Source organism: Alexandromys fortis, unplaced genomic scaffold, assembly GCF_014885135.2.
Source record: "Alexandromys fortis isolate MF-2015 unplaced genomic scaffold, M_Fortis_MF-2015_v1.1 scaffold_271, whole genome shotgun sequence".
Lineage (NCBI taxonomy): Eukaryota > Metazoa > Chordata > Mammalia > Rodentia > Cricetidae > Alexandromys > Alexandromys fortis.
The window spans coordinates 1196065-1214756 of record NW_026068156.1 but is presented as its reverse complement, the minus strand read 5'-3'; the positions used below and the strand labels follow the sequence as shown (position 1 = coordinate 1214756).

At 45.0% G+C, this 18692-nt stretch overlaps 1 protein-coding gene and 1 pseudogene across 6 annotated transcripts in view; one reads left to right on the top strand and one right to left on the bottom strand.

The window, feature by feature from the left end:
- Positions 1 to 18692, top strand: part of Fbn3 (fibrillin 3) — a 66640-nt gene that overhangs the window by 27782 nt on the left and 20166 nt on the right. For all 6 annotated transcript variants that reach the window (XM_050127448.1, XM_050127450.1, XM_050127446.1 and 3 more), the window contains 11 exons: positions 613 to 738; positions 841 to 963; positions 2586 to 2708; positions 4745 to 4906; positions 5492 to 5560; positions 7014 to 7139; positions 15062 to 15181; positions 16659 to 16784; positions 17329 to 17481; positions 17630 to 17695; positions 17833 to 17958. In XM_050127448.1, the coding sequence (XP_049983405.1) occupies positions 613 to 738; positions 841 to 963; positions 2586 to 2708; positions 4745 to 4906; positions 5492 to 5560; positions 7014 to 7139; positions 15062 to 15181; positions 16659 to 16784; positions 17329 to 17481; positions 17630 to 17695; positions 17833 to 17958 (1320 nt within the window). The remainder of the gene's footprint in view (positions 1 to 612; positions 739 to 840; positions 964 to 2585; positions 2709 to 4744; positions 4907 to 5491; positions 5561 to 7013; positions 7140 to 15061; positions 15182 to 16658; positions 16785 to 17328; positions 17482 to 17629; positions 17696 to 17832; positions 17959 to 18692) is intronic.
- LOC126491648 (uncharacterized) lies at positions 12620 to 12719 on the bottom strand (annotated as a pseudogene).

The following is an 18692-nucleotide window of genomic DNA, read 5'->3' as shown; positions in this document are numbered from 1 at the left end:
TGGTTAATTATGGGTTTTCGTTTGGCTGGTCTATTGGCTGGTTTGGGTTGGGTTGTTGTTGTTATTATTGTTGTTCGTTTGTTTTGTGTTTTGTTTTGCTTTGTTTGGAGGCATTTTTTCTGGTTGGGACCCCTAGGACTCGCCAATTAAGCTATATTGGTTGGCCAGTGATCTCCAGGGATTCAGGGATCTCCATCTCCCCAGAATGGATCACACATTTGTGCCACCACACCTGGCTTTTTCCACCTGGGTGCTGGAGGTCAAATTATGATTCGTATGTTGGTGTAGCAAGAATGTACCAGCTGAGCTATCTCCGCAGGCTTTTTGCTCCCCAATTCTTTCATTATTAGCTTTTCCTTATGATCTACACCACTGTAGTCAATTTAATCCTCTTCTTGCTTCCTTGACTGTGACTCCGTGTGCATCCAACTGGACTCTACCTATCACTCCGAATCCGCTATCTTGGTTACCTGCCTATTCAGAGTTAGCATCTGAGTTCCCAGGGCTCTCACCTGAGATTCTGGATGAGAGTAAATGGTTAAATCCAAAGCACTTCCTGCCCATTCAATGTGGGTCCTAACCCAGTTGGTTCTCAGCCCTGTGCTCTCTCAGACAAGGATGAATGCATGGAGAATGTGGGCCTCTGTGATAATGGACAGTGCCTCAATGTAGCTGGCGGGTACCACTGTGAATGTGATATAGGCTTCAACCCTACCAAGAACCAGCGAGCTTGCTGGGGTAAGTCTCAGCCTAGCCCTGTCCAAGCCAGTGGGTGTATACAGTGGGCTAGTTTCCAGAGCATATGATCAAACATGGTAGGCTGAAATGAGGTCCCTACAGATGTGGACGAGTGTGCTCTTGGGAACTTGTGCATGTTCGGGAACTGTGAAAACCTGCCTGGAATGTTCCACTGCATCTGTAAGGATGGCTATGAACTGGACAAAACTGGAAGCAACTGCACAGGTATGGAGTCACCCTGGCTGGGGAGCAAGCCATGTCCCCCCTACACCCGCCTTGACTTCTCTTCTAAAACAGTTTTCACCACCATCTTTTGTGCATATGTGTGTATTTCGGGGTATGTATCTATGTATATGCATCTGGGATACGTGTGGGCAAATATGTATGCGTCCAGAGGAGGAAGCCAGGCATCCTGCTCTATCACGCTCCACCTTATCCCCCTGAGTCAGGATCTGTAGCTGAACCTGGAGCAAAGTTGGCAGCCAGAAAGCTGGAGCAATTCTCCTGTCTCCACTATTAGCCCTAGTGTTGCAGGAGAGCATTCAAGCTTTTTACATTGGTGCTGAGAATTTGAACCCAGGCCTTTGTGCTTGTACAACAAGTGTTCTTACCCACATAGGCAGCTTCTTCAGCCCTCATCACTCCTTTATTTTAAATTTTTATTTTTAGATTTATTATTTTATGTGTATAAGAGCTTTGCCTGAATGTGTGTAAGTACACCACATGTATGCCAGTTGCCCATGGAGAACAGAAGAGGGACTCCCCTGGAACTGGAGTTACAGATGGTTGTGAGCCACCACATGGGTGCTGGAAAGAGAACTTAGGTCCTTTGCAATAGCAACAAATACTCTCAACTACTGAGCCACCCCCACTTCCTGTTTTTAATCATTGTGATCATTGCTGTGTAGTTTCATTTCTGTTGTTTGATAAAGTATCCTGAAAGCAAACAACTTAGGAGAGAAAGGAAAGAAGTCAGTTTCCACCCCCAAGTCTACCACTGTGGGCAAGTCATAGCAAATCATATCACATTCACATCAAAGAGCAGAGAGATAAATGTGTGGAAAATAAATTCATGCATGCTTGCTTCTATGCTTATGCAAAGAAGCTTCATTTCTCTATCCTCTAAGTGTGCTTAGGGAATGGTACAACTTCATCTTCCCACATCAATTAATTTAACTAATACAACTCCCACAGACAAGCCCCAGGCCAATCCAATGGAGACAGTCCCTCACTGAAACTCTCTTCCCATGTTATTCTAGGTTGTGTTCAGTTGGTTATTAGAAGTGACCATCACAATTGCCCTCTCATCATCTCCTTAGTAAATGCAGTGGACAAATGAAGTACCCTCTGCAGCACATCTGCTAAATGGTCCCCTACCCCAGTGTCTTTAATAACAGGTGGTGAAATTTTTCTGCTTTCTTTCTAGGTGTCTTTTGCCACCACTAGCTTTCCTGCAGATGATATGTAAATATATGGGCTTAGTTATGTGTCAATAAAACTTTATTGATACAAATAAACACTGGCCACATTTGGCCTTCAGCGTGGTTTTCCAACACCTCAATCAAAGGTGTTTTCTCATCTTAGTTTCATATGTTGGCTTGGGAAACTCAGGAATGAAGAGTGTGGAAGAGGATAAACCTAGGCCAAATGGAACTGAGCAAAGGAAGGGAGATTGCTGAATGGCCAAGGCAGACTCTTGAGGCCATGTCCTCTTTGGCTCCATCCAAGGGAACAACAAAGATTCATACTCCAGCACCTGAGTGGGCCCATTGAAATCTATGACCACTCAGGAGAAAGTGAGTGTACAGTGAGGTCTCTTAGCAGATGATGGTGTGTGTGCCTCACAGATGTCGACGAGTGTGCAAATCCTGTGAACTGTGTCAATGGCCTGTGTGTTAACACCCCTGGCAGCTACCTCTGCAACTGCCCCCAGGACTTTCAGCTTACCTCCAGTGGGACCGGCTGTGTTGGTGAGTACACACCTGGCAACAGCTGAGTAACTCAGGAATCGGTATTACTGGCAGGGCTATGGCCTGGGTCACCTTGGATGTCAATTTGTGTAGATTTTCCTGCACCCAACATGCAGGACAAGTATGGGCTGAGAAGTCATCTGTTGTGATACTGCCTTCTGGTCCAGACACACATGGTCACATGCACTCACAATTTTACACACGTGCATACCTTCCCTGCCCGTTCAGGAATATATTCAACCACTACATACAAACATGCAGGCATACACAGTTGTTACATATAGAAATATATGGTTCTAGTCAAGGACAACAGCAAACATAGTTACATACAAAGAACTACATAGGGTAAGACAGACAACTACACAGAGACATGCAATTATACATAGCATGGTTACACCCAGAGAAAACCACTGAGGCACAACAATTACCATAGAGACACACTTACAGAGACAATGTTTAGATACACATTACATGTAGTTTCTTAGAAGACTACAGTTACCCACAAAAAAAAACACAACTGCATGCAGACACAGTTACACAGACAGCAACTGCATATACAGAGGCACACACAATTATACACACATATAATTACAGTCAGAGACAACATCTATACATATATACACAGTTACAGTAAAGTTACACATGATATATATAAACTCACAGTTACACAGACACAGGTAGATACAGAGACAACCATTACACACAAAGAAGCACAATTCTATACATAAGCACATACATGTAAGGATATATATAGTATAGTCAGAGATACCATTTGCATACATACATATACATGCAGTTAACATACAAGATCAAATTGCACACAGAAAAACCCTTAACTACAGATCCATAGACATACAGAGAGACTGTTGTAAGATAGAGATACATAATAATACATAGACACACAGTCACACAGAGACCTGTGGTGAGAAACAAATGACACACAGGTATACAAAGACACAGAGAAACATTTATGCACACAGATTTGCAACACACAGATGCATAGTAACACAGTAACAGTTGGGGTCAAGTTACACAAAGAAAAACACACTCAAACACAGACAGACAGAGACAGTCAGTAGTACACCTAGAAATCTGGTACCATGTTGTAGGAGACTGTTCCTGGCTGCTCAGCCCTGAAATAACCACACAGAAACTGTATTAATTAAATCATTGCTTGGTCTATTAGCTCTAGCTTCTTATTGGCTAGCTCTTATATCTTAATTTAACCCATTTCTATTAGTTTATACTTTATCACGAGGATTGTGGCCTACCAGCAAGGTTTTAACTGGCAACTTGCGTCTTTTCCCTCTGGCAGCTACATGGCATCTCCTGACTCTGCCTTCTTTCTCCCAGAATTCAGTTTATTTTTTCCCACCTACCTCTATTCTGCCCTGTGCAGGCCCAAGACAGTTTCTTTATTCATTAACCATTAAAGGTGACACATAGACAAAAGGACTTCCCTCATTATTTCCCCTTTTCTATTTAAATAAAAAGGAAGATTTTAACTTTAACATAATAAAATTACATATAATAAAAAGATATTAAGCAAGAATTATGGTTACAATATCTATATCTACTTTATCTTTTATCATAACTAAGAAAAACTATAATTATAACTATTCACAAATGTACACATATACAGAAAAGTTATACACAATACAATTATAGACAAAGGCAAGTTACATGCAGAGAAACACACTAACACAATATAAAGTTACATACAGAGAAACATAATTACACATAGCACATGGTATGCACAAATTCACAGTTAAAGACACAACTAGACACATAAATACACAAAGTTACACAAAGATATACAGTTACAGTCAGAGATGGTAATTACACACATTTATGCACACAGCACATGGTACATACAAACTCACACAGTTACACACAGACAGACACACAAAACAGAGAGGCCACAGTTACACACTCAGGAACACACACACATGCAACCAGGAAGTCATGGAGTTCATGGTAACACAGAGAAATACATAGTTTCTTTATGTGCTAACCACCCATTTTTGCCTGTGCAGATACCCAGACCGTGATCTGTTTCCTGGATGTGCAAGACCAAGATGACGGTGGCATTTCCTGTAGTGCAGAGATTGGAGTTGGTGTCAGCAGAGCGTCTTGTTGTTGTTCCCTGGGTCGGGCCTGGGGAAACCCCTGCAAGCTGTGTCCAACAGGCAACACCTGTGAGTCCCTGCAGGACAGTGAGCCTGAGCCAGAGACTCAGAAGTTAGCAGGTTATCTCTGCCTGCAGAAGGTTTTGGAGGACAAGGAAGTAGAACCAGGAAGGAAAAGGATCTTCGGTCACAAAGCATGCCCTTGACAGTTCAAAGGCCAGGCCTCTCTCCAATTTTGCTTTCTATAAATTCTCTCTGTGTTTGTATTCAATCCATCACTCAGTCAGCAAACAATGAGTTCCTGTATGCCTGTACTAGGGACTAGGGATCCGGGGAACTGCAGGTCCCATGTAAGGTACGGGTTTGGAGGATGTGTAAAGTGATAAGAGTGAGGTGCAGTAGGACCAGGATCCCTCGGGATCCACTATCCATGCTCTAGATGGGAATTGATGTTTATACATATACCCCAACACTAGAGTATACTGAATCACTAGGCAGCTCCACAAAGCTGAGGATATGAATCGTGGTTGGTTCAGCAAAGCAAAGGAAGGGGGACCCATGTTGCATCGTTTTCAAGGGGCCCGCTCCCATCCACTAGGTTTTACCCAAGTGCCTCTCTTCATAGTTCCTCATGTAAGCCTGTTTCCCTTGCAGCAGAGTATAGGACCCTGTGCCCCGGTGGTAAGGGTTTCCGACCAAATCCCATCACTTTGATTCTGGAAGGTGAGTTCCTGACAGACTATTGATCCAGCTACACACTGATGGGTCTTTCTCTCATTAGCACATTGTCAAGTGTCCGGGGAGCAGCCTGAGGAAGCATATTCTCCTACTTGGAGGCTTTGTTGCAGAACCAAATTATGCATGAAAATTTTAATCTGTTCTATTATTTCTTCTGTCAGTTGTTTGTTTATTAATTGAGCTTTCCATCTATCCACTTGTCTATCCATCAATTCTTCCATCCATCCAACCACACAACCTTTCAGACAACCTGTCAATTAGCCAGCCAGCCTCCATTCACCTATCCACCCATGGATACCTACCCACATACCCATCTATTCCTTCATCTATCCATCCATCCTCCCTCTATCTATACCCATTCATCCATCCGGTCATCCATCCACTCATCATCCATCAATCCATCCCATTTCCCACCCACCCATATAATCCATTCATCCTTATCCTATCCATCCACTCACCCATCCACTTAACCACCCATATCGTTCACCCATGCTCTGTCACCATCTGCCTTAGTAACTTTCCTACTGTGATAGAATACCATGACTAAGGCAATCTATAGAAGAAAGAGATTGTTTAAACCTTTTTAGATTCAGAGGTTAGAGCCCACAACCATCATGGCAGGGAGCATGGCAGCAGGCAGGCATAACCTCCTCCAACAAGGCCACACATTCTAATCCTTCCCAAACATTTCAACCAACTGGGAACCAAGTATTCAAACGTTTGAACATAGAGGGTCCATTCTCACTCAAATCACCACAGCATCTACTCATTCATTCAGTTACCCCCATTTATCCATCTACCCATCCATCCATTCATCCATCCATTTCTTATCCATTCATCCATCCATCTCCCATCCACCCCATCCAACCATTCGTCTATCCATTTCTTATCTATTCATCCACGCATGCATCGATCCCTCCATCTCCAAATTTGCATCCATTTTTCATCCACTGCATTGACCCACTTCCATCTACCAATATCATCTCTCTGTCCTCTATCCTTATTTATTCATCTAACTACTTGCCTCTCTACCCATCCTTCTACTCATCCACATGTGATCTTCTCATCCATTGGCCTACCTGCACACTCACCCAGTCACTCTTTTTATATCCAAGAATCAGTCCTGCCGTCAGTCACTACTTTTCATATCCAGCCATCAGTCTTGGGGAATGGTGATGTTAGAAAAGATATTCTAGCCTGAGGAAACTATCATGCATGAGGAGATGAAATTAAGGTGGAAATAAAGGAGTTGGGCTCAATCCAGCACTGACTCAAGAATCCAGCCGTTGAGATAGATCCTCTGAATGCCCAACGGTCATGGAAATAACTATTGGGGGAATACTTTAAAGAGCCCATAAGATCCCCAGCAGCCTGTGGGGATCCCTCAAGTCCTCTGCTGGATTTAGCTCTCCTCCTCAGCTTCCTCAATTCCTGACAGACATCAATGAATGCCAGGAGCTACCCAGACTGTGCCAGGGAGGCAACTGCACCAACGCCTTCGGTACCTTCCAGTGTGAGTGTCCTCCTGGATACAGCCTCAGCGAAGATACCCACACCTGTGAGGGTGAGTGTGGACTCTGCCCAGGCCAGGCCGGGCACTACCTCTCCATCCCTGACATGATGTTCTGCCAAGCTTTCTAAGGTCAGGGATGCAAGGCTAACTGAATGCCCCGCCTTCCATCCTGTCACCCCCACTTCTCTCACTCATCAGTCCCCTTCCTTCTTCCTTCTACTCCCTTGTAAATAACATAGCTTGTAAATAACAGCAACCTTGATATTCCTCTCTTGAGCCAAAGATGACCAAGGTCCATGACTAACTGTGTGAAAGGACATGAGAAGGAATGGTCTCACCTTGACTTCAAATACACTTCACATGTCTCTCTATTGTCCTTGATTGAGCATGTAGTAGTGCCCAACAGGGACTCAGGGCCAGGACTGTGGGTTATCTATCACTGTGCTGGAGATCCTAAATTAATGTTTATCTACTACAGCGTCCCCATAAGTAAGGGTTTTCTATTATGATCCCACATTTTAGATGTAGAAACTAAGGCTCAAGAGGATTAAGTGACTTCTAGGTGATGTGGGTCAGCTTGAGTCTGACCATTCTAAAACTGAAGCCTGGGCTCTTTAATATAGTCAACAGGCCACAGCCACGCAGCCGCCTAGACAACTGGATGGGTGGATGCATGGATGGATGGATAAATAGATGGTTGAAGATAGATAGAGAGAGAGAGAGAGAGAGAGAGAGAGAGAGAGAGATATGGATAGATGGATTTATATCTGAAATCAGCTTATGTTGAGATGTTACCAGTAGTTGCTTGATCCTTGTGGCTGGTACCTCAGTAATTGAAATAGTCTCACAGCGGCTGGGTCACACTAGAGAGGCCAACAACCTGGTAGTTGCTCCGTCCATGGTACTGGATGCCTCACTAGTCTCAGTTGGGAGCTAAAAACCTTGAAAGTTCCTGAAGGGCCATCAGTTCTTAGTATGGAAAGCTGGCAATACTGGTTTTACTATCAGATAAGGAATCCTAAGCTGCAGCAACAGGATAAATCAACTCAGGCAAGAAGAAAGGTCAGGTGAGCAATAGGCGAGTTATCTTCCTCCTGCCACACCCTCTCTATCAGGGATGTACCCAGAAGGTGCTGTCCACATTTTGAGTGGGTCTTCCTACATCAATTAAGGCAATTGGGACAATCCTTCAGGTGAGGCTTCCTACTCATGTGCTTCTAATATGTGGCAAGTTGGCATTAATAGCAACCATGACTGTCACAGTGTATCATCCCCACAATATGCTGTTGGATTCCATCTGCTAATGTGCATGTGTGCATGCATGCATGTGTGTGTATGTGTGTGTGTTTAGGGGATATGCATGCTTCAGCATGTGTGCAGAGGTCAGGAGAGAACTCTCAGGAGCTGATTCTCTCCTTCCACCTTGCTTGATCCAGGCTTTCTATTTCTACCACTTCCCTGGGTCCTCCTGACTGACTGGCCTACAAGTCAGTTCTCCTGCCTCTAGTTCCCATCTCAGTGTAGGATATGTGTCTGTCTCCATGTGTGTATGCATGTGTGCAAGGTGCACATGAAGGTCAGACAGTGTCCAACTCCCTGGAACTGGAGTTACAGGCGGCTGTAAGCTGCCTCATTAGTTCCTGAGAACTGAACTCATAACCTATAGAAGGTATTGTGTGCTCTTAACCACTGAGCCATTTTCTCCATCCCACATTCAGCTTTTAAGATGGATTCCATGGAGCTGAACATAGGACATCAGGATCAGGCTTGTGTGGCAAGTGCAAATGGCAAGTCATTTCCCCAGCCTGATAACGGTTTTGTGTATTTCCTTTTCTAGTGCTAGGGATGGAACCCAGGGTCTCAGGGTCTCATGCATGTTAGAGAGGTGCTGGGCAGCCCCATTGCCTGTCCCTCATTTCCCCCTTAGGGAAGACCTTTGCATTTAGAGACTTTCATAAGGGGTACTGTCCTGCAGCATCCGTTCTTGTGGTATCTTTGTGTATTCTGGATATGGAGGTGATTCCGATATCATTGGATGAGTTAGAGATGATTCTCTACTATTTCTGGAAAATCCTGGATATAATTGGTATTCTTTTAATATGTGGTAGAATTCGCCAGTGAAGCCATTTGTCCTGGTCTTTTCTTGGTTGGAAGGTTTTTAACTACTGTATTCTGTCTCTTTCTATTATATTACCATTCTCTCTCTCTCTCTCTCTCTCTCTCTCTCTCTCTCTCTCTCTCTCTCTGTGTGTGTGTGTGTGTGTGTGTGTGTATGTAAATCTTAAAGACTTTAATTTTGTGTTTACAAGTGCAGTACTCGTGGAAGCCAGAAGAGGGCATCAGATACCCTGGAGCTGGCTCAGTGAATGCTCTGCAAGAACAGTGCATGCTCTTAACCACTGAACCATCTGCCCAGCTCCTCTTCTAGAAATGTATTCGTGTCCTCTTATCAACCTGATTTAGGGGCAGCATGCAATTATTCATTCTATTGTCTTATGATTCCTGAGCTTCTGTATGGTTGGAAGTAATGGCCCCACTTCACATTTTCATTGCTCTTAGTCTTTTTCATATTGTCTCTTAGTGTCAGTCCTGGTTTCTGTTGCTGAGAAAAGATATCATGACCAAGAAACAAACAAAAAAAATCATAGGGAGTGTCAATGTGAGTGCTCATGCCACAATGTGCACGTGACAGTCAGAGGACAGCCTTGGGTCAGTCTTTGCTTGCTCCTTATCTAAGACAGGGTCTGTTTGCTCTGTGTGCACCAAGATAGCTACCAATGCTCTGCGGGATCTGGGGATGCAGACTCAGATCCTCGTGTGTGTGCAACTATCGCCACCTTCCTGGCCCAAATATCTGTATGATTTTAAGCTAGTGAAACCAAACAGAAGTCAATAATAAAGTGTCTTTGCTCAGCCTGGGGTAGGGAACCCCCGAGGGAGTCACCCAGACAGTCTCTGACATTTCTCACATGTCCTCTTCCACCCTTCCCTCCACTGCAGATATTGGTGAATGCTCCACACACCCAGACATCTGTAGCCCTGACCCAGGCTACAGTTTAGGCAATTACACCTGTATCTGCCCTGCAGAGTTCCTGCAGGTCAACAGTGGCAACAACTGTGTCTGTAGGAAGTGTGATGACTTGGGCTTGAGGGGTGGAAGGCTAGTGGTTGCTATGGGAAGGACTGCAAAGGCCCTCAGAGCCTTGGAAGGTGCAGAGAGAGGTATATTTGAAAAAAAGAAACAGAGTACATCTGCATATATTTGACGTGCTCATATGGGACAAAATGATACCCCAGGACTTGGGAGCCCAGAGTAACTGTGGGTAGTCCTCCCAGGACATGCACTGGTCAACAAAGGCTTAAAAAGACTGAAGAAGAGACCTTAAGCCAAAGTGTTAACATAAATTATGGATAAACCCCTCTCCAATCTGCATTCTTATTCTGGCTTGGGCCCGTTCCCATATCTTTTCTTTTTCTCCTTAACTATTATTTACTTATTACATGGGAAATGGGGGCTGTGTGTGCGTTACGGCACACACGTGGGGGTCAGAGGACAACTTGCAGGATCAGTTCTTTCCTTCAACTGTGTGAGCCCAGGAGTCGAGCTCAGGTTGTCAGACTTGGTGGTAAGCGCCGTTCCCAGCTGAACCATCTCGCCAGTCTGCGGCCCGTGTTCTTTACTCCCGCTTCAGCTGCAGACACGAGAAAGAGCATGTGTTTCCGGCACTGTCATGAAACATGTAGGAACACGCTGAACTTCAGTGTGACCCGAAGGATGTATTGCTGCTCCTACAGCATGGGGCAGGCCTGGAACAGACCCTGTGTGGCCTATCCCACCCCTGCCAACTGTGAGTGCCCCAGCCACTTTCTCAGTCTGGCCCCTCCCAGCACAGTACAGAGGGATACATGGTAGAGTTAGAGGCTTCTAGCCTTTATTTATCTGCTTTATTCCTGTGTGTACCACACAAGTGGGTGTGTCTTCATGTGGTATATGCATGTGTGGGTACCCAATTGTGGGGGCCAAAGATCTACTTGGGGTGTCACTTTTTTACAAGCCTTCTACCTTGGTTTTGTTTGTTTGTTTTTTCAGACACAGCCCCCAAAGATCCACCCACCCCCAAAGGCCCACTTACTTGAGTTAAGCCCCCTCTTAAATATTCCACAGCCTCCCAAAGCAGCACCACCTGCTGGAGACCACGTATTCAAACACCCGAGCCTGTGGAAGGACATTGCACATTCAAGTCGTGGCACTGAATGTGAGGTTTGGGCTGCTGTAACAAAATAGTTGAGACTAGATTCAGGCAATTCTCCACAAACTAGTTTTTTAGAGCTCCTCTTTTATTTTGGCCAGAGTGGCTGACCAGGAAAACCCAGAGGTTTGCCTGCCTCTGCCTCCCTCATGATGCTAGAAACAAGCATGCACCACCCACCCAGCTTTTATACATGGCTCTGTGGTTTAAGCTCAGATCCTCGTGCTGCAGAGGCCTGCACTTCATCAGCTGAGCCATCTCCCTGGTCCCCTCTTTAATAAGGATTATAAGCATGGCTGGTGCTTTCTCCAAAGGAAAACATGCGGGAAGTCTCCCACCTGTGTTCTGGGAAGTACCCTGAATAGACTTGGGGCAGCCTTGAACCCAAAGATAGTCAACACAGAGTAAAGGAAGGTGGGAGGCCAGGCGAGGGCTGGGCTGTGGGTGCATGGAGGTGCAGCACTCATGGTGGGCAGCGGTATGGTCTGGGGTTCTGTTTTTCTCCACCCAGCTCCTCTGTGGAACTAAGTGCCAGGGTTCATCACTGACATCCGCATGGGGAAGTTTCTTGGTGAGTGGTCACCAAACCTTCTACCTACAGCCTCAGATTCCTTCACCCAGCCCTTTCCCTTCCTACTGCCTCTTTCCTTTCTTCCTTCCCTCCTCATTGTTGGCTCCTACAAGTACCTGTGCTTCCCTAGCCCTGTGGCAACCCACACAGTAACTGTGCAGGTGAGCTGCTTGGGTTGGTGGATAAGTGGCCCTATGACTGGGACACAGGACTCAGTAAGTAAAGGCAATTTCCGCCAAACCTAGTAGCCTGAGTTCAGTCCCCAGTGACTGATTCCCTCTGACCTCTAAACATGATTCATAATGCACACATAAAATAAATAGATAAAACATAATTTAAAAAAGAATAGGTGGGGAGAAAGTCACCCAATCACTACAGGCAAGAGATCTGAGTCCCAGAGCAACTTCCAGCATGTCTCAGGGGATTCTGCTGTAGTATCCAGGTTCCTGTGTCTCATGGCAAAGAACTGGACCAGGGACACATGGTTAGAAATAGAAATAGAAATAGAAATAGAAATAGAAATAGAAATAGAAATAGAAATAGAAATAGAAATAGAAATAGAAATAGAAGGCTAGAGGCGTGGAGCACTGAACAGCCCTCAAAACAGCTCTAAAGATGACTTGCTTGTGTCTGGTACTGGAATTTTTGTTAGCTGGTTTTGGGTTCTTGGATGGATAGTTTTCAATTTTATTTATTTAAACTTTTTGTACAAAACTATGGAATGCTTCACATGTTTGCATGTCATCCTTGCACAGGGGCCATGCTAATCTCTGTATTGATCCAATTTTAGTACATATGCTGCTAAAGCAAGCACTTATTTAAACTATGTAAGTATTTCTACAACCAGACTTACAGATATTATAGTGGTTTTTCAGGTAAGTGGTTAATAGTATGATTTCTTATGATCTTTTTCAGATATCCTTACTGTTATTTTACCTTCCTCCCTTCTCCTGTATTTATCTCAGTCCCTTCCCTAACCAGAATCCCCTTCTCCCCATTTCCCTGACCAGATCACTTGTACCCAACTATTCCTCTGTTCAGTTGTTCTCCCACACCAGCATTGGTCCCTTTTTCTTTTCTTGCTTTCTTCAGTTACTCCAGGACATGTCCTCACATCTGAAGATTTGGAGCTAGGAGTCTCCAATGAGAGAGAACGTGCAGTGTCTGTCCTTCTGGGTCTCCAATGAGAGAGAACATGCAATGTCTGTCCTTCTGGGTCTGGGCTACTCACTCAATATGATCTTTTCTAGTTTCACTTATTTACCTGCAAAGTTCACGATTCCACTTTTCTTTACATAAATAGTATTCCGTTGTGCATATGTACCATATTTTCATTATCCACTTGTCAGTAGAAGGGCATTTAGGTTGTTTCCATTTCCTAGCTTATTGTGCATAGAGCCACAGCAAACATGGCTGAATAAGTATCTGTGGAGTAGGATGTCAAGTCCTTTGCTCATATCCAAGCAGAGGGAGAGTTTCTTTATTTTATCTTTGAGACCTGATATTTTGTCTTCTGCTTGATTCATTTTTACATGTAAGACTTTCTTGTATTTTTGCTTTTCCATATAAAGTTGAGTACTGTTCTTTCAAGGTCTGTGAAGAATTTTGCTGGGGTTTTGATGGGGCATTGCATTGAATCGGTAGATTGCTTTTGGTAAGACTGCCATTTTTGCTATGTTAATTCTATTTACCCAAGAGCATGGGAGATCTTTCCACTTTCTGGTCTCTTCTTTCATTTCTTTCTTCAAATATTTAAAGTTCTTGTCATACAGGTCTTCCATTTGTTTGGTTAGAGTTACTCAGATATTTTATGCTATTAGTGGCTATTATGAAGGGTGATGTTTCTCCGATTTCTTTCTCAGCCCATTTATCATCTGTGTAAAGGAAGGCTACTGATTTTTTTGAGTTAATCTTGTATCCTGCTACATTACTGAAGATGTTTATAAATTGTAGAAGTTCTTTGGTAGGATCTTTGGGGTTGCTTATGTAAACTATTATATCATCAGCAATAAATGAGAGTTTGACTTCTTCTTTTCCAACTTGTATCCCCTTGACCTCCTTTTGTTGTCTTATTTCTCAAGCTAGAACCTCAAGAACTATATTGCATAAATATGGAAAGAGTGGACAACCTTGTCTTGTTCCTTATTTCAGTGGGATCACTTTGAGTTTCTCTCCATTTAGTTTGATGTTGGCTATTGGCTTGCTGTATATTGTCTTTATTATGCTTGGGTATGTTCCTTGTATCCCTGCTCTCTCTAAGACCTCTATCATGAAGGGATATTGTATTTTGTTGAAGGCTTTTTCAGCATCTAATTAGATGATCATGTGGTCTTTCTTTTTCAGTTTGTTTATATGGTGGATTACATTGACAGATTTTCATATGTTGAACCATCCCTGCATCTCTAGGATGAAGTCGACTTGATTATGGTGGATGATTTTTCTGATGTGTTCTTACATTCAGTTTGCCAGTTTAAATTGAGAATTTCATACATGCATATGTGTTTTTGATCAAGTCCACCCCCAGCTCCCTGCCCTGCACCTCCTCCCGTATCCCACCAACACTTTCCCTCCCATCTCCATGTGCTCTTTGTTAGACACGCTGAGTGCATTTACTGTTGCCCATACGTGGGTAGGTGTGGGGTCATCTACTAGAACACAGGCAACCTATTAGGAGCCATATCCTGGGTAAAAACTGACACCCTCCTTCTGCAGCCAGCAGTTGACAACAGCTCTTCAAGTGGGGGTGGGAATTCATGATCTCCTTACTCATCCATCTTATTTATTGTAAAGGTATTTTTAAAAAGAAGAAGAGCTGACTATAGTTTAGGGCAAGGTCGTCTTGCAAACGGGAAATTTATGAAATAACAAATAGCAGATATACCAAATGGATGCATGGAAATCTTGGAGGGAACCTGCAAGCAGCTCATAAATCTTGCTCCCTGCCTCCCTCCAGGTTCATAAAACCAGCAAGAATAAACAACCCTTCCTTCCTCTGCTGCCCCTGTGTTCCAGAGTCTCAGCTTTTCCCTTAGACCCAAAACTTTCCCTGAAAGGGCTTGGCCCCCAAATCGCCTGCAGATGTTGGCCAAAGACCTCAGGGAACACTCCACCTCCTCTCTGGCACTGAATTCCTCTTCTTTTCTCCTCCACAGATATTGATGAGTGTCTGAGTCTGCCAGGGACCTGTCTGCCAGGCACCTGTCAGAACTTGGAAGGCTCCTTCCAGTGCATCTGCCCCCCTGGCTTCCAGGTGCAGAGTGGCCATTGCATTGGTGAGTGTCCAATCTCCTATCAGAATGCAGGTACACACAGCACAGGACCAAGTGCAGCTCCATTACTATCAGAACTGTTCTGGAACTCCTGGTTCAGGTCTTTCTTTCTCTCAGGGCTCAGAGAATTCTTTGTGATCATTGTAAAATATACTTGGTTTCAGTATCATTGTACTTCAGAAACTCCGTGGAATTCTGGTCCACAAGAATTATGTCATATACTTTAAACTAATTAGTCTAACTTGATCTTAGCTAGCTAATTCACCAGGTTAGTCTCATATGATATATGCTAACCTGGACTAGAATGTCTTAGCAGGTGGATTAGCCTATGGGCAGAAATATAAGGAAAGCTCAATAACCTTGGGGTCTATAGTGAGCCTACTCTCCCATCTCCCACTGCCGATACTGATGAGCCCACCTTAGAGGGGCAAATATGTCAGTTTTCCCATGATCTCAACCAATCTGGCCCAACTGCTGATAATCCAGTCTTCCATTTGTACTAACCTTTTATAATCTGGGCCAGTTTGACCTGCCCACATCTATTTTCCATTTAGGCTAGCCTTGTATAACCTGGGCTAACAAGCCATTCTGGCTTCAGCAAATGCACTGTTGTGTATAGAATGAACTCATTTAGACCAGTTCAGTCTGGTATTTTCTAATTTATTCTATCTAGTCTAGCCTGGCACATAAGCTAACTCCAACTAGTACAGGAAGAATATCTCTAGTCTCGATTATCTTTGCCCAGTTTTCAGTCTCTAATGATGGCATGACTCGGCAGGTAAAGGCACTGGCTTCTGAGCTTGAGTTCTGTCTTTGGAATTCACGCAGTGGACGAGAAAACTGATTCCTGGAGGTTGTCCTCTGACCTCCACATATGTACACACAAAATAAATACAAATATAATAATTGTTGTTTTGGAGGCAAGGTCTCACTATGTTGCCCTGGCTGTCCTGGAACTCTCTATGTAGACCAGGCTCGTCTGCAACTTACAGACATCTACCTGCCTCTGCTTTCTGGGTGCTAAGATTAAAGGTGTGCACCACCATGCCCAGCATTTTTTTAGATGAACTTCGGAGTCTAGAGAGGCGGCTCAGCAGAGAGCCCACTGCTCTTGCAGAGGACCAGCACCCCCATCAGGCAGCTGACAACCAGCAGCTCTAGAGAGATCCAGGACTTAAGGCCTCCACAGACATCTGCACCCTCACGTACATTCCCAGATGCACATGTGCACACACACACAAACAGGTACACTTTTAAAACACAGAAATAAATTTAAAAGATGAACTCCTGAACATAACCCCTACTCTGAATATACCTGAGCAAGACTTCCACATACACACTGCCCACCTAGTGGTGACTCCCTCTGCAACCACCAGCCCCACCCTGCGTCCATGCTTAGGAGCACGTTGGAGAGCTAAACTCTCCCCGCTTTGCTGGAGATACAGTTACCCCATCTCAGCTCCCATCCCTGCCTCTGCAGATACTGATGAATGCTTGGAGGAGCCCAGCCTCTGCTTTCTTGGCACCTGTGCCAACAGTCCTGGGACCTTCCAGTGTCTCTGCCCTTCTGGTTTTGTCCTCTCTGACAGTGGACACTACTGTTCTGGTGAGTGTTGCGAGAAATATAAGAAAATGCCTGTTCCAGAGCCTACAGTTCAACTTAGCCAGTATCAACCATGAAGGGAACATAGGGCCCAGTGGTAAATCATACCCCAACATGCCTGTAAGAACTCAGGCTGGTGGGTTGGAGGCTGAGGGGCTGCCCTACCAGGTCTTCCAACTCTCTGAAAATGATCTTTGTCATTCTAAGAGAACTCTGATTCAAAAGCAATGGGTAGAGTTTGCCTATTCTACCCGACACAAGGGCCACGTTGGAAGTTTGTTAGCAAGACGCATGCACACACACAAGAAGTGGCTTGAAACACTGTTGGGAAGGATTCCCAGCTCAAGCTCATTCTCTTGGCCCAGAGTGCATCACAGGTTCACTCCCAAGCAATTGGGTCTAGCCAGGTGTATGGCGTATTTGCTTTGGGTGCTAGTAGGAGCAGGGTTGCCCATTCACTAAGGTTGGGATGAGGAAGATTAGCCAGTCAGGTGCAGCGCCTGGCTGCTCTCGTCCACTATTATGGTCCCCACCTCCCTGCCCACAGACATTCGCCAGAGTTTTTGCTTCACCCGGTTTGAAGCCGGAAAGTGTTCAATGCCCAAAGCTTTCAACACCACGAAGACCCAGTGCTGCTGCAGCAAGAACCCTGCAGAGGGTTGGGGGGAGCCCTGTGAACTGTGCCCTCAGAAGGACAGTGGTGAGTCCCCCTCCCGGCTCCGACCATCTCCTTCCCACTACACTTTCTCCCTCCTCCGTTCTTCCCTCACCCTTTTTAGACTCTGGGGACTGTTGTGCTGAATCCCCCTCCCCGACTCTTCTAATCCCACTTACTATTCTCTTTCCAGTTACTTTTCAGGAGCTCTGTCCCTTTGGCCATGGGGCTGTCCCAGGCCCAGATGGCTCCAGAAAAGGTAAGGCTTTCTTCTGGGTTCTAGGAACCCCTTCCTTCTGTCTCAGCTCTGCATGGATCCTCAAGCTTTGGAGTCTACAAGTTGCCCTGGAATCTACTCAGTGACGGGTGGACAGGCACTGTGTCTCAACCCTGCAGATGTGAACGAGTGTTCAGAGAACCCTGGCATCTGCACTGACGGTCCCTGTGTCAACACTGACGGCTCCTTCCATTGCAAGTGTCCCTTTGGCTACAGCCTGGACTTCACCAGCACCTCCTGCGTTGGTGGGTAGCTAAGGAGTCCTTTGCCGACCACTGTCACTTCCCTCATCCACGCACTCTCCTATCCTACCTTAATTCCCGCAGAGGTGACAAAATATCCTGACGAAAAGCAATTTAGGGGTGGGGAGGTGGTGACACACATCTTTAATCCCAGCACTTGGGAGGGAGAGGCAGGTGGATCTCTGTGAGTTCGAGGCCAGCCTGGTCTACAGAGTGAGTTCCAGTACAGCCAGGGCTACTCAGAGAAAACTTGTCTCAAAAAAAAAAGTGGGGGGGGGGGGTATTTCAGCTCACAATTATAGTCCATCATAGTGGGGAAGTCACGGCAAGAACTTCAACTAGTCCCATGATATCCAAAGTCAGGAGCAGAGAGAAATGAATGGGTGCATGCTGGCTTAATTGCATGTGCTCAACTCTATATCTCCACTCTCACACAGTTCAGGACACTATGTCTGGGGAAGGGAGCAGTCCACAGTGGGCTGGGTCTTCCCCCCAGACATGCCCACAGGCCAGCCTGATGTAAACAATCCCGTGCTGAGAGTCTCTCCCTAGGTGTGGCAAGTTAACATAGAAGCTAAGCCTGCCTCCTCCTTTCCAATTCTCATTCACTTATTCTTTCTTTTTTTAATTTATTAGATTTTTTAAAAAAATACCAATCCAAGTTCCTACTCCCTCCCATCCTCCCACTCCCTCCACACACCCTTCCACCCCACCCCCATCCAGTCCTCAGAGAGGGC